General features: G+C 35.3%; 1 protein-coding gene across 1 annotated transcript; it reads right to left on the bottom strand.

The window, feature by feature from the left end:
- Positions 1 to 11,312: 11,312 nt before the first annotated feature.
- LOC129969002 (uncharacterized) lies at positions 11,313 to 12,383 on the bottom strand. Its single transcript, XM_056083395.1, has one exon. The coding sequence runs from the start codon at positions 12,381 to 12,383 to the stop codon at positions 11,313 to 11,315; it is 1,071 nt and encodes a 356-aa protein (XP_055939370.1).
- Between the last annotated feature and the right edge of the window lie 2,712 nt (positions 12,384 to 15,095).

Here is a 15,095-nt window from a genome sequence, read left to right on the forward strand (position 1 = left end):
ATTAAAATAATCTAATGTTAACACAATCGTAATCTTAATGTGTAGCAGAAATCGAAATGTTACAATTCAGAAAACACTAGTCAAATGAACAGCACTTTACTATAAAAATATTCCAAAATAAATCTTACGTGAATGCTAAAGGTGATACTGCAATTTGTTTTACTTATTAATTGATAAATTAGAAATATTATTAAGAATTTTGAGTTCAAAAATCCAAAACATGCGAGAGATCTTGAAAGTGTTCTTTGAGAAAAACAAAAACCGATTCATTGCGCATTCAAGTAGAGAAATGGCAGACTAGCTCGACGTTCATTACCCTATCTCGGAGGTCCCGCATTGAGCCGCATCACAGACACACAAACCTTGAACTCTTTGGCATATACCCAATACATACAATGAAGCAATTCGACCCCCAAATGGATTCAATTCGTATTTATTCTTAACTAACTTTTTATATTTTCATCACTCAAACTCTGAACACTATTAGTGATATTACAACTTTCAAATCCACATAGCTCCCTTACATGCTTTGGGCCGCGGTGGCCTGGTGGTAAGGTCTCGGCTTTGGAACCGTATGGTTTCAGGGCCGAAACCCAATTCCTCCGTAGAACTGTCGTGTAAGTGGTATTGGTGCACGTTAAATCCGTCGGGGCCAAATGTCTTCCCACTGGTGCGGTATGGAAATTTAAAGAGGGGGTGCCAGCTTAGTTGTTGTCCTCGTCATCTGATCGCGGTTCAAAATGACGAGGTCCGTCCCAAAATAGCCGTAGTGTTATTTTAAAATGGGACGTTAATATAACTAAAACTTAACCCTTACATGATTTTTAGGATTCGGTATCAAAGTAAACGCTTTGTTAATACAATTGTAAAATCGAAGGTAAAATTGCCGATAATCAATAGAGAATTGATATACTAGCTGCGAAAAACTTTTGCGACCATTTTTTTCATGGTTTAATATATTTATCAACTCCTCCATGAATCGACTCTAAAAGAAGCCTCTCTCTTTTTTTTTTTTTTTCTTTTTTTTTAAATTATGCATTGCATATACCAATCAGAAATTTAAGCTAAAAATAGAATTTGGTTGTTCCAGAAACAATTATTTTCAATTTTCCTTCACTTTCGTCTCACACTACGTGTAACAGCTGAAAAAAAAAAAATAGTGAAGCATTCACAACGAAAACAAAATATATTTATTTCACCAAAGGAAAAAAATAATACAAAACATCGCCATCAAAAAAATAAATTTAAACCCTTAATACTTATTTATATTTAAGAATTGAGGAGTTATCAAAATAACCATCTCAATATTTCATTTCTTCCGAGTATGTCCAAATTATTTCGAAAAAATGATGCATTAGCCAAAAATATTATTTTTCAAATCCACACTGAGCTAAGAAACCTTTGTTCATCAAAGTAAATTAAATTACGAGTCACTTTTAAAATATCTGTTTTAATCTTAGTGTATATTCTTTAAAGTTTCAGTTTTTAAAAACTTCACATTAATATAAATAAAAGTAATTGTGTCTATATACACATGTTTCACTTATGCGTCTAAATAATTGAATCGAATTCTGACAAATTTTGCAGATTTATTATTTAAAGATAAAAAAGAAAAAGAATATAGCAAACTTTTCAAATCACAAAAATTAACTAAATATTCATTTAATCAGAAATTGACGAAAGTTTTGCCCTTTTTATTCAATAACTTCCGATGAATTTTTTCAGAAATAAACATTTTTGCACTAAGTGAAAATTTAAAACTTTACCTTTCCAGAGAAATCAATTTTCTTTCTGGGCATTTCTTTTTTCAGTTGTTATTCCTTTTTTTTTTTTTAAAAATTAACGAAAATGATTTTGAGCAGAGGAAATATATATTTGTACACCTTAGATAATGGTAAGAATTTTACCTACTCCATCAATATTATTTTAAATTTATGTTTCATTTTATACATTCCTTTCTAACATATTTTCGATGACATTAAAGTATAACTTAATATTATCTAAAAGCAAAGATCAACCGCTTAGACGAAAGTAAGAATAATAAAACTTTACCGAGCAAATGAAACAGAGGTTCAACAACAGAAGAGGTTTTGGGATATGAGAAATTAATTAATTAAATTTTATCTTTCTTTCAAAGTAACTCAACAGAAAATTATCCCCCCCCCAAAAAAAAAATTTTTTTGTGGCGCCTTAAATTTCCAAATTTTTAAAACGAAACCCTTTTCATTTCAGTGCAATTTGTTTGTTATTTATTAATTTTAAAAATTTAGCTTAGAATATCCTTAAATAAGGAAGTTTGAATGCATTATTTTGCGCGGTAGTGTTAAGATTCCGAAGTCATTTATTATTATTTCTAAAATTTCTACTTGATGATGTGACTCGACTATAAAATAAAACTAATATTTCGTGAGAAATGAAATATTTTTTTATTGCTGTTGAATGAGAATGCATACAAAGAGATGTCGAGTAACATTGAAAGAAAAAAATTTAAAAAGTGGGCAATTAACAATTTGTATTAGGTAAACTTAGTTTATTTTCGTGTTTTTTATTAATGAAAAATGAACTGTTTAATAACTTGTTTCAAAATGTCATTTAAACCTTTCTTATATTTCATCATTTCTGAACAAAATTTTCAATGCAAATATGTTTACTATTATTAACTTATATAGAAAATAGGCTATTTCTGGTTTTAAAATCGTCTCTTTCAACTGGTGCTTTAATTTCAATTTTAAAAAACAGTTCAGACGATAAAAAGATTTTGCCGTAACTTTTTGAAGTGACTGCCAATTAACTCCGCAACTTTTGACCATGATAATGGCCAGATTCAAAGAAAATAAACATTTTTGTGTTGTATGCGTTATGTTCAAAAAGTTCCTCCCTTTCTCATCATGGCAAACTGCTAATTTGATGGGAGATGGTCTTTCTGCCACAAGGTACGAAGTTCGCTAGCAATTTACAGTGATGATCACAGTTACGATACAATGATTTACGATGATAGCTATTTGATGATGGTCCTCTAGATTCATCGACGAAGGATTGAGACAAGTTGCCATTAACCACTGGAGACGGGAGATAAAATAGGACGCTGTCGACGGCGCTTGGCTGATCATGTTACAAACTCAAGATGGAATAGTCCATTTAGACCTGCTTTGGATAGTCCTTTTTTAAGGAAATAGTGATGCTTTGTCAACACCCATTTTCAGGGTTAAATATCAGCCGTAATGTCGCAGTTCCCTTCCGGAACCAACATCTTTTATTTTTATTCGTCAGCATCGCCGTTGCTGACACAACCTTTTTTGCAAGAACGAAAGTCACCAATTTTGGCTTGTTAAAGTTTATATATTTGACGAATAAGCCCTAGTTTTCAAACCAATAAATGCAAAAACACCCAGTCGCCAAATCCATTTACACCTTCATACTTCTTGGAAAAATGAACGATACAAACACTTGTTTCAGTCAGTGGAAGTGGTACCCTCTAAACTTTCTTTCACACTCTCTTAAAAAAAAAGATCTTTTTCCTCTTCTTTCACATAAAACTACAGGCCTTGGGTAAATACACAAATTCCTTACATGTCGTTGGTCAGCGAATAGTTACGAAATATAAATCCAGTGAATCTGGCATCGTGATTGAATCTATGGCGAGACTGTATTTTAGAGCCTTTTTTGCCTGCCGATTGACCCCGAAATGACAACTGTCATAATAACATACCGAATTTCATTGATTTAAGTCATTGTGCTTGTGAGTTAGGGCTTTTATATGCATTATGAGTTATTGCTTATAAAGTACAGACAGGCAGACGGTTACCGCATTTATTTCAAACTTCAATAGATATTTATATTTTAGGTATTTAAACTATATACTAAATTTTATTTACCTAACTTTTTTTGTACTTGATCAGCTGAACAGATAGACAGATTTCATTTGAATGGATTTCGTTCAAAAGTTTATAATTTCAAAAAATAGATCGCAATTCCATATACAGTATAAGCTCAAGTCATTGTCTAATTATTGTGCTTACAGTTCAGTAAAACATAATGTGAAAAATATGTTTTTTGGAATCTGGAAGGTCTGGAGCGTTGTCGAAATCTCGAGTAAAATTTTTTTGAAGATTTATTTTGAGTACATTTAGAAGGTAAAAGACGTGAAAGGAAAATTCCTATTTTGTTACAGAAATTAACAATTCCTATTTGTTACAGAAATAAATCTGGTCTTCACAGTCAATACCCCTTCATTATTAATTGAATTTCAAGAAAATTAAAATCTAGAAATTAGATATACTGATACGTGTCTAATTTTTTACAATTCATTTTCAAGTCCGATGAAACTTTATGAAACGCATTAACATTACACCAGTCTATATGCAATTTCTTTTAATAAAATAATCGATGACATGTTACTAATAATTTTTGACATTTTGCTGAATAATAAAATTGTATAAGAAGAACAGAATAAACATATGAGTTCATATGTCCATAATTAATTCCTTATATAATTTTAAGTAATACATTTTTTAGGATTTCTTGAATGATAAAATTATAATTAAATTTTTAAAAATGTAATTCATAGTATGAGCAATTTAATGACAAGGTTTATTTTTTTAAAAATACAAGAAATTAAATTAAGATATATATAAATTTTAAACATTAAACATTACGACAATTTTGTACCTTATAAAATTTTATGCAAATTAAATTTTACTTAAAAAATTATACACGAAAGGGTTTTAATCCCATGTAGCACCCATCCAGTTATTATAAAGCATTATTATGATAGTATAACTTCCATAAAATAATTTTCAGTTATGACTTCAGAATATATTCGGCTTCCGACTGAATTGATTTTTTTTATTTCATATTAAACGTCTCCCGGCTTAAAATATCTTTATAAAGTAGCATGACAAACAAATGTGTTGTTGACATTATTTTATGCAAAAATCAACAACAATTATTGCTATGCAAATCCTGAAAGCATTTACGCTAAAGCGATAAGTGCTATGAATGAGTATAAATATTTTCTATAAAGGTCATTGCAATTTTGGAAGAGCATAGCCGTAAAACGTCCTGGCGCAGGCTTCTTCCCGGAAGTAAGCGTCGAAAAGTTTTTGGCATGCTTTCCGACACTTGGAATTGTGAATAACGAGGAGGAGGCCTCGGTTTTCTCAGATGGTGTCTCACTTCCGTTATGGAGACTCTCCTCGCCCCTCCGAGGTAATTTGCCTTGCTCCCTCGCAAAATACTCCGGGGCAATTGGAACCGTGTGGGAAAGAAGATAGGACGAACGCAATTTTCTGACATTTTCAAAAGTATTTTCACAACGGGTATTGATCAACCAGGTCATGGGAGACATCTTCAGCTGTTTAGATAAACACCGCGTCGGTTCAGGATCGCTTCGGTCGAGGTCTGTTTTTCTCTCGGACAAACTGAGCCGGAGTTTAAAAGCAAAAATCGGTATTCATGTATTCTAGTCAAACTTTTTTAAGCAGTGTTCATTGGTTACGTATTAAGGAAGTTTTAAATGGGAGAGAAACTTAGTGAGACATTTTTATTTTTGAGAAAATGTAGTATTTATTTATTGATAATCGGGGACTCTATTCGCTGCTTATTTCGACAGATCATCTGCCGTCGATTTTATTATCCTTTTTTTTTCGGATTCTTTCAATACACTCACAAAAGTTAGGTGGATGAAGAATATACAATCAAAATCTAACGGTAGTTCACGTGCATTTTCTATGAAGAGACAGTCTTACATTGTTCTCAGGATCCTGTAGAATGTGTATTGAGTTCGAAAATTCAAATGATGCGTCACATTTTACCAGAGTAAAAGTAGCCTACATTGATAGAAATGCAGGAAAGCTTGCACACAAAAAAATTCATCTCAGTTGGGAAATATTTCCAATGGTTATTCAGTAATATAAAGCAACATACCTTTTCGAAAACATAACCTATCAATGTAAAAGTTAATTAAAAACTGTAGAGAACAGTATTTTTTTATGCATTCCAACTCATTGAGCCATATGTGAATGAAGAGGTCGAACTTTTTGATTATCTTCTTGCCACTTTCTTTTGAAGCACAGATTCACGCCTCGAAGGAAGGTTCGAAATTCGTTTATATTGAAACTCGCCGTTGTCTTGTATTCACACTATTTGCCATTACGCTTCAAGCGGTCGTGGAAGTTTTACAAACCGGTACCAGCCCTCCCAAAGTAGCTCATATGTAGAGATGCAAACATACGAACTTTCCAAGAAACTGTTTCCAACAACAATTCATCATCATTAGAACAAATTAAATTTTCGTTGTTTTCCCTCACGCATCACGTGGATGACTTGTTTCTCATTCAAGCGAAACAATTATATGAAACCTTACTGAGTAGCAAGCTTAGTCTGTCGGATTAAAAAAAAAGCCAACATTCCAGTTACACATTCAATAAATTTGAAAAAAATTTAAGACAACAGAAAAGCAGTTTGAAACATATTTGCTTGTAAAGTAAAAAGAAAAGGCGAATGCTAAAAAGCGGATACGAATGTAAAATACGTTTCTAGAAATAAGAATACATGAAGTAAAAATCTCATTAAGATAAAATTATAAACAAAAACGGCACGAAGTAATCATCATCATAAAAATAATAATTCCGTTATAAAAACATCATTTAAACTAAGGAAGAAAATCTCTTATTTTAAACACCCCTGCGAACCTCCCGTTTATAAATTGCTATCAAAAGGAAGTTTCGTGGACGTAGAGATAATAAGAATTCGCGACTTTTTTTATTGAGTATTCTGATTCACTGAATGTTGATTACACTGTCGAATGCAGATGTTAATAACTGCTCTCATTATAACTCAAAATAATACAGAAATGAACACATTTTGGATGGTCTGTGGAAATAATGGACTGGAACGTGGTAAACAGAAGATTTGGTTTTATTATATTAATCTTAAAAATATTAGCAAAGGAAATATATTTTTCCTTCGTGAAGTTACGAACCAAAAGTTGAAATGCACAATAATTATATTCAAGGCCAGGGATTGCAATACCGGTATACCTGGATACCGAATACCGGTATTTTGAGCCATTTGTACAATTTTGTAATACCGGTATTCACAAGTTTAAATACCGTTTTTCGGTATTTACAAGAAATGTTTTAAATTGCATCCACTATATGTTCAGGGATCACCAACAGAGCAAAATAGTACACGTTTTTGTTTTTATGTCTCCCAAGCGGGCGAAATGAATTAGACTGTGAATACAAAGTTGGATCGTACAATCAAGAGAAGCGATAAAATATATGAATCATCCAAGGAGGCGAGTCAAAACTATCCTATTACAGCTCCGAGCGATACTGCACACGCGCAGGATTCATAGTCTGATTGATTGATTTGTGATGTTTTTTTCGCAATAGCCCCATTTGGCCATGCTGCGCCAATCCAATGGTAAAATATAAAAATAAGATAAAAAATAAGTTCAAATAACAAATTTAGTTAAATATAAAAGCTTATAGACCGAAAAAAATCTTATAAAAATGAGAATGCTTCAGAATTTTACAATTCCGGTTTCAAACAGAAAGCAAAACGGCAATTAAGAAAAGAATCAATGTTTGGGTACTATTGATCACAGTGAAAAACATATTGCACATACTAAATACAAGTATAAAATCTAATAGCCTTTAAAAATTTAAAAATATTTGGGTGGGGTTTTTCACCCACCAGGTCAGGCAGGTTCAACGAAGTTGAATAAAAAAAGCGAATACGTTGGGAGTTAAAATAGGTAAATTCAATTAAAATATGTTTAATAGTAAAATCCACATGACATGTGGGGCACCTCGGTACCGCTTCACCAAAAAGAAGATGTCTGTGCGTGAAGCGAGTATGTCCTATACGCAGGTGAGTCATTTTGACGTCAACCTCACGTACTGGGAGAACAGACCACAATCCAATAATTGGTTTGATGGCATGCAATTTATTTTCTGTTCGCAGATCCCACGTCAATTGCCAAAAAGAAAAAATGTGCTTAGCCAAAGACTTCTTAACATCGCAATAAGGAAGTCTCTGAGACAAAAAATTCGCTGCTGATTTTGCCATTAAATCTGCCATTTCGTTTCCAGCAATGCCAACATGACTTGGCACCCAACAGAAAATAATTTGAAAGCTCTCATCTTGTAATAAACGCAAGTTAAATAAAATTCTAACAGCAATTGGGTGCATCCGATTGTGATAGTGAGTTAGTGTCTCCAAAGCACTCATGCTATCAGTATAAATAAAAAATTTACGCTGAGTAGAAGGGGAAATTTTCTGTAGAGCATAGAAAATTGGCAACAACTCAGCAGTAAAAACTGAGCAGCAATTGTGCAGACGGTGGATCAGTGTATCAGATGGTAGAATGATTCCACAACCAACATGGCCATCTGATTTCGAGCCATCCGTGAAAATTGATGTGAAGGAAGAATACAGATAGCGATGATATAGAAACATCTGTTGGAAGACAGTCGGTGCTGTTGAAGATTTATCGAATCCTGAAAAGGGATTTAAAAAAGAAACTTGCGGTATATCCCAAGGTGGAAAACAAAACAAATCGGATGATTTAATAGCAATATTTTCAAGGCCCGAGTCATGAAGGGTTATTTTAATTCTCTCATTGAATGGAAGGATATGAAATGGACGGGCATCATACAATCTGCGAAGAACAGGCGGAAGTTTAATTTGACGAAAAGGGTGCTTTGACACTGACATGATTCGGAAATAATACGAAGCGGACAATTTGCTAGGCCTTAAATTTAAGGGCATTTGGTGACAGATAACATGCAGGCTCTCAACGGGAGAGGTACGAAATGCACCTGAACAGATTCGTAAGGCAGAGTGGTGAACTGTATCTAATTGCCACAAGACGGAAGCGCAGGCAGAACCATACACCATACACCCATAATCTATTCGGGATAGAATGACTGCTTCATAAATGAGGAGTAGGGAGGTTCGATCGGCACCCCAAGATGTTCTGGAAAGTACGCTCAGAACATTTAAGGATTTCTCACACTTCTTCCGCAGGTGCAAGATGTGCGGAAGGAAAGTCAACTTGCAATCGAAGATTATTCCCAAAAACCGTATTTCATTTACGACAGGAATCGATATATTACCAATGTTAATATTTGGATGCAAGTGAACGTTTCTCTTTCGGCAGAAGTGCACACATCGGCTCTTCTCCGGTGAGATATTGTGTCCGTTGTTTTTGCACCAAGCTACCAATTTATTCACAGCATTCTGTAATTGTCGCTCAATAAGGTTCATACTGCTTCCTTGGCATGAGATCTGAAGATCATCCACATAAAGATTTGCTTGTACAGATGAAGGCAAATGAGTTAAAATCTGGCTCAGATGAATAGTAAAAAGGGTAACACTGAGTACACTTCCCTGCGGAACTCCCTCAGCCTGAATAAAACTATTAGAATAAAAGTTCCCAACGCGAACTTTGAAGTTCCGATATGATAAAAAGTTCAATAAGAATATGGCCAGGTTTCCCCTAAAACCAAAGTTAAAAAGCGTAGAAAGTATGCCGTAGCGCCATGTACGGTCATATGCCTTCTCAATATCGAAAAATATGGAGACAAGGTGGTTCCTCCTTACAAATGCGTTGTGAATTTCAGTTTCCAGTAATACGAGGTTGTCAAAAGTAGACCGACCTCGACGGAAACCATTCTGCAACGTAGAGATGCATCCTTGTTTCTCCAATTCGTATATGAGCCGAGCATTGACCATTCGCTCAAAAGTCTTGCAAAGACAGCTTGTCAAAGCAATTGGTCGGTAGTTCAGAGGATTAGAAGATTCCTTTCGAGGTTTTAGAATGGGGACCACAATAGCCTCCCGCCATTGTGCAGGGTATGCCTGCTCAATCCAAATTCTATTAAATAACCTTAACAGGTTGCAAAGGGAAGTTTTGCTCAAATGGCGGAGCATATTGTATGTAATCCCATCAGACCCGGGACTGGAATCATGAGCATGAGATAATGCTGTTTCTAGCTCAAACATTCTAAACTCACAGTTGTATGGAAAGGTATTTCGTTCATTAAAACGCAAAGGCAGCTGTTCAGCGCGATTCTTAATTGCAAGAAAATCAGTGTTATACGAATCAATTGCGGAGACTTGTGCAAATGTTTGGCCAAGGATGTTGGCTACGTCTAATGGGGCAGAATACTTCACATTCCCTCTATTTAAAACAGGAATGGAGGATTCATGATATATCCCATTAGCAGCCTTTACCTTTTTCCATAGAATTTTGCTGGAGGTAGCGGATGTGATAGAGGATATGAATTGAATCCAGGATTCCCTCTGGCTACGACGGCGTATGCTACGAGCTAGTGCTTTGGCTTTTTTTAAAGCAACGAGGTTCTCCGTAGTAGGGTACCTTCGAAAGATGTTCCATAACTTTTTCTGCTGTTTGTGGCTGTCACGACAGGCGTCATTCCACCATGGTCTGCGAAATTTTCTTAGACACGGTGAACTTTTTGGAATAGTGGAAGATGCGGCACATATTATACTTTCAATGACATTTTTAACTGCTTCCGAGATGTCTGATGTATTGACCATTGTCTCTGTGATAGCTGCCATTTGAGAGAAAGCAGTCCAGTCTGCCTGCTGGAATAAGAAACGCGGAGGGCAATAAGTCTCACCGCCGCTATCAATATGGGAGACGATAATAGGATAATGATCACTATTATGTAAATCGTTGCTAACAGCAAACGTTAGAAACGGCAGAAGTTCAGGGGAACATATGGCCAAGTCAAGACTGTGGAAGGTACGTGTGGGTTCATGGAAGTACGTCTTTTCATCATTGTTGAGCAAACATAGACAGTTATTAGAGATGAACTGTTCTATTTGCTGCCCACGAGAATTTGTACTATTTGAACCTCACAACGTACTGTGGCCGTTGAAATCGCCAAGCAGGATAAAAGGCGAAGGAAGCTGGTCCACTAACTGGTCGAGATCTTGTTGACGAATGACATCATGAGGCGGTAAGTAAATACAGCAGACTGTGACCAAAGTTTTTACATGAACTTGTACAGCCACAGCTTGTAGAGAGGTGTCTAGGGTAAGAGGATTGCTCGGATATAAATTGGAAGTAAAGATGCAGACCCCTCCAGAACTATGAGCTCCACTGTCTGCATCTTTCCGAACACATTTGTAACCGCGTAATTTAATTGGGAAATTTGGCTTCAAGAAGGTTTCTTGAAGACCAAAACAAACAGGATGAAATCTGTTAATAATAGACTTGATGTCATGAAGTTTGGGCCGAATGCCGCGACAATTCCAACTGAGGAAGGTACCCATTAAGAGAGTAATTTGGGAGGAGAAAGAGAGGAGGCAGCTGTTGGAGTTGCATGATCATCGCAACTCATACCAAGCTCATATTCATCCTCAGACGGATGCAGTTTAATATCGGGGCTATTAAGTGTGTCACCAAAGATGGACTTCAAGTCCTTATGGACAACACCTTGCGTCGCTAACCCCAATGCGACGGAATTTTTTGATACAGAACTTTTTAGTTTCTTTCGTAGATCTTTTTTCGTTAGGCCACGTTTCGCCAAGTTTAATGTCAGCGAAGTCTGCGATTTGGATTTTCTTCTAATAGTTTTTGGATTATCAGTTTTGGTTTTCAGAGAATGTTCAGTATCGGAATCGGAAGTTTTTTCATTATTTGTTGTTTTCCTGGCATATTTTAAACAGTTCTCACAACAGCAATTCTCACAGAAAGTTTTCTTAACTGCCGAAGCATAACTGACACCAGGAGTTGGGGTTTGTGCCTTAACCCTGCGTCTGGCTTCGGGATAAGAAAAATCTTCCTTGAATTTTATTGTCATAACTTGCTTTTCCAGTGCCCAGAGCGGACAAGATCGAGAATATGAGGGATGATCGCCACCACAGTTTACGCATTTTTCTTCTGCTTTACACTGTTGGCTATCATGCCCTTTTTGTGCACAGCGGGCACATGTGAGAGACCCGCGGCAATTCATTTTAGAGTGCCCAAAGCGTTGGCACTGAAAGCATCTTAGTGGATTAGGAATATATGGCCTCACCGGTAACTTTATATAGCCTGCATATACGTACTCGGGTAATTTAGGAGCTTTAAAAGTTAACACATGATGTTTCGTCTCAAGTAGTTGTCCATCACGTCGTATGGAAATTCGACGTACTTGTGTAACACCTTGAGATTTCATTTCGGAAACAATCAACTCTACGGGAAGATTTAGTATTTCGCCGCAGGTAATGACGCCTTTAGAGCTATTAAGTGATTGGTGAGGGGTTACAGAAACTCTTATTGTTGCCAAGGATTTAAGTTTTTGTATCTGTTGTGCTTGCTTTCGAGAAGAAACCTCCACAAGCAAGTCACCAGATCTCATCTTTCGAATCGATGTAACTTCGCCAACTGTAGCATTTATAGTCTTTTGTACAAGAAAAGGCGAGACTGTTTCGAATGTTTCTTTATTTTCGGAAACTCTTTTTAATACAAAATATGAATCAAAATGTTCGTTGTTGAAGGAAATTGGTGCTTTATGATGCCCACTAAAGGGACCCATCTTGGGAGGAGCCATGCGATATTGAGGAAGATTCGGGCCTGACGGCATCGCCCAACAAGGGAAGGCAATTACCAGCTCTGGTCTTTCCCAGCCTCGGCATACACCTTAGTGCTAGCCGGAACCTATACGTTGGTTCCGGCTAGTTACCCCCGGGGACAGTGACCACCCTTAACGCCAAGCCCAAGGAGTAACCCCTTCGCTTGATCCCAAGCAGACTAGCCACTAAGGTGACTAGCTACTAGCCGATTGATGCACAGGGGACCACAGTGCACCACCCGTCTTTCAAATGGGTCGCCACGCACGGCAAACACGTGGGGTTATGGCTGTCCATGAGAAGCAAGAAGCAAACAGAGCGGCGACAGCTTCTCATGGAGAGCTCCCTCACTTGCCGTCGAGGGAAGGAAAAAACAGCAGAAAGCAGAAGGCGTAGGGGAGTTTGAACATGAAGGGAGTAAAGATCCCTGAGTACCTCGGGATTGGGACACCCGTACTCACCTATTGTAGGTGAGCCCCTGAGGGGCATTCATAGTCTGATATTCGTATCTGTGAAAACAAGGTTGTAATTGTGAAGATAGTGCGTAATATTTCGATAGTTTTTTTTAATGGGTGAGTCTGTTATTACATTGTATTTGCATATCACACTTTAGGTTGATTAAGTTGATAGGTGCAAATCAACAATTGTGCTATGCTCATGGAATTCAATTAGGAGTAATAGATGTATTATACCAAAAAAAAATAAAGAACAGAAGAATCCAAATACTGTGGATATAGAAACTTCGGATTCCGACTTTGAAGAGAGTGAGAGTGATATTGACAATGCAATTGTTGAAGAAGACATTGCTAATGAGGATGAAATATTAACCCATCAAGAATTGATTCCTATAATTTATAAATTTCGAAAATTTGTTAAGATATTTAAACGTTTTCCCCTACAAAAAGATGCCATAGTACAAAAATGTATACTAACTGAAAATAAAATAGAATATATTTCAATATTAGATTCTAAAATACGTTGGAACAATTTACTCCTAATGATGGAACGATTCTAATTTATTAACAGTTAATGCAACAATAAATTTCATGTTGCAGTCACTGAAAGGACAGCACACATCACTATCTGAAGAATTATATATTACATTGAAAAATCACACAGCAGAAAGGCATACCGAAATAGAAAATGTCTTACGGTATTTACATAATTATAATGATTTTAAAAATGAAAATGGAAAAGAAGAAAAGAGACTAACCAATTCAAATCTGATTAAATTTATAGTAAACTTTTTTAAAATTGTTTACCGACAAAACCTATCCACATTCAGAAGAATTCGGTACAGTTATTGAAAATTGTGATGACACTAATGTCGATAGTGAAAAGGATTTGTCTCTCGAACAAAAATTAGAATTAGCGATAAATAAAGATATTTCAACAAACCAAAATACAATACAGAAATCGGCTATATTCAAAACCATCCGAATAGAAATCGATTTATTTGAAGATGAAGGATTTAGAGGTAAATACTTGGAAAAAGTATAACACGCATTGCTAACAGTACCATCAACTATGCCGAAGATGCCGAAAGAGCGTTTTCGACAGCTGGTAATTTTTGCACAAAATTACTTTTCAGGCTTAATGACAGTACAATTGATGCATTATGTTTTTTAAGATCACATTTCAAAAATTTGTAATAGTACCACAGACTGAATAATGATATTTACACTTTTTTGTGATTTAACAAACTTTACTTTTTTGTGATTCTTTATATACTGTTATAATTTATAAGTTACAAATTACTTTTTGTGATATTTACTCTCTCTAATAAAACTGGAAAATAAAACAAAGAAACACCTGTATTTTCTTTCTTTTTCTAAAATTTCTATTACCGGTATAAAAACCGGTATCCCGGTATAAAGATCTAAAAAATACCGGTATTGAACTTTTGGTTCGATATTGCAATCCCTATTCAATCTATTATAACTATTGGAATAAAATGTAAAGATTTTCCACAATTTTGCAGAAAAAGTGGAATAGATAGTTTGAACGATTTAAAATATTACGCAGATTTTTCATTAAAGAATGATCATAATTTAATAAAAAATAGTTTCCGGTACTAATTCTCTACATTTTTTATGGTAATTCTAAAGTATACTTTCCATTACATGAAATTCACTTATTCCATATTTTTTCAGTCTTCAAACACATGATGAAAACTTTTTTAACAGATAATTTGAAATCGCCGCCACAATTTTCACCACCTCCTCCGATGATGAAAAACAATTTCTCTAGATGTGTTTCTTCAAATTTGGAATTTTTCGAAATGGATTAGACCTCAGGGGTCTTTCAGAATATCTCTGCAATATATTTCAGTAAAAGGTTCTTTATTCCTCAAGTTGCTAAAAATAACAGGATCATTCCTTTTCCAGTTTCTCTTCTCGATGTTGGTGATGAAGGAGACTTCCTGGTCAGTTTAATGAAATCAACTTTCACCAGCAATAATAGCATCAGCATTAAAGTGTGGCATCATTTTGCAGTCTTTG

This window comes from Argiope bruennichi, chromosome 5 (genome assembly GCF_947563725.1).
Source record: "Argiope bruennichi chromosome 5, qqArgBrue1.1, whole genome shotgun sequence".
Classification (NCBI taxonomy): Eukaryota; Metazoa; Arthropoda; class Arachnida; order Araneae; family Araneidae; genus Argiope; species Argiope bruennichi.

Bases quoted from the DNA above. Each gene is read 5' to 3' on its own strand.
- LOC129969002 (XM_056083395.1), bottom strand. From the start codon at position 12,383: ATGAGATCTGGTGACTTGCTTGTGGAGGTTTCTTCTCGAAAGCAAGCA.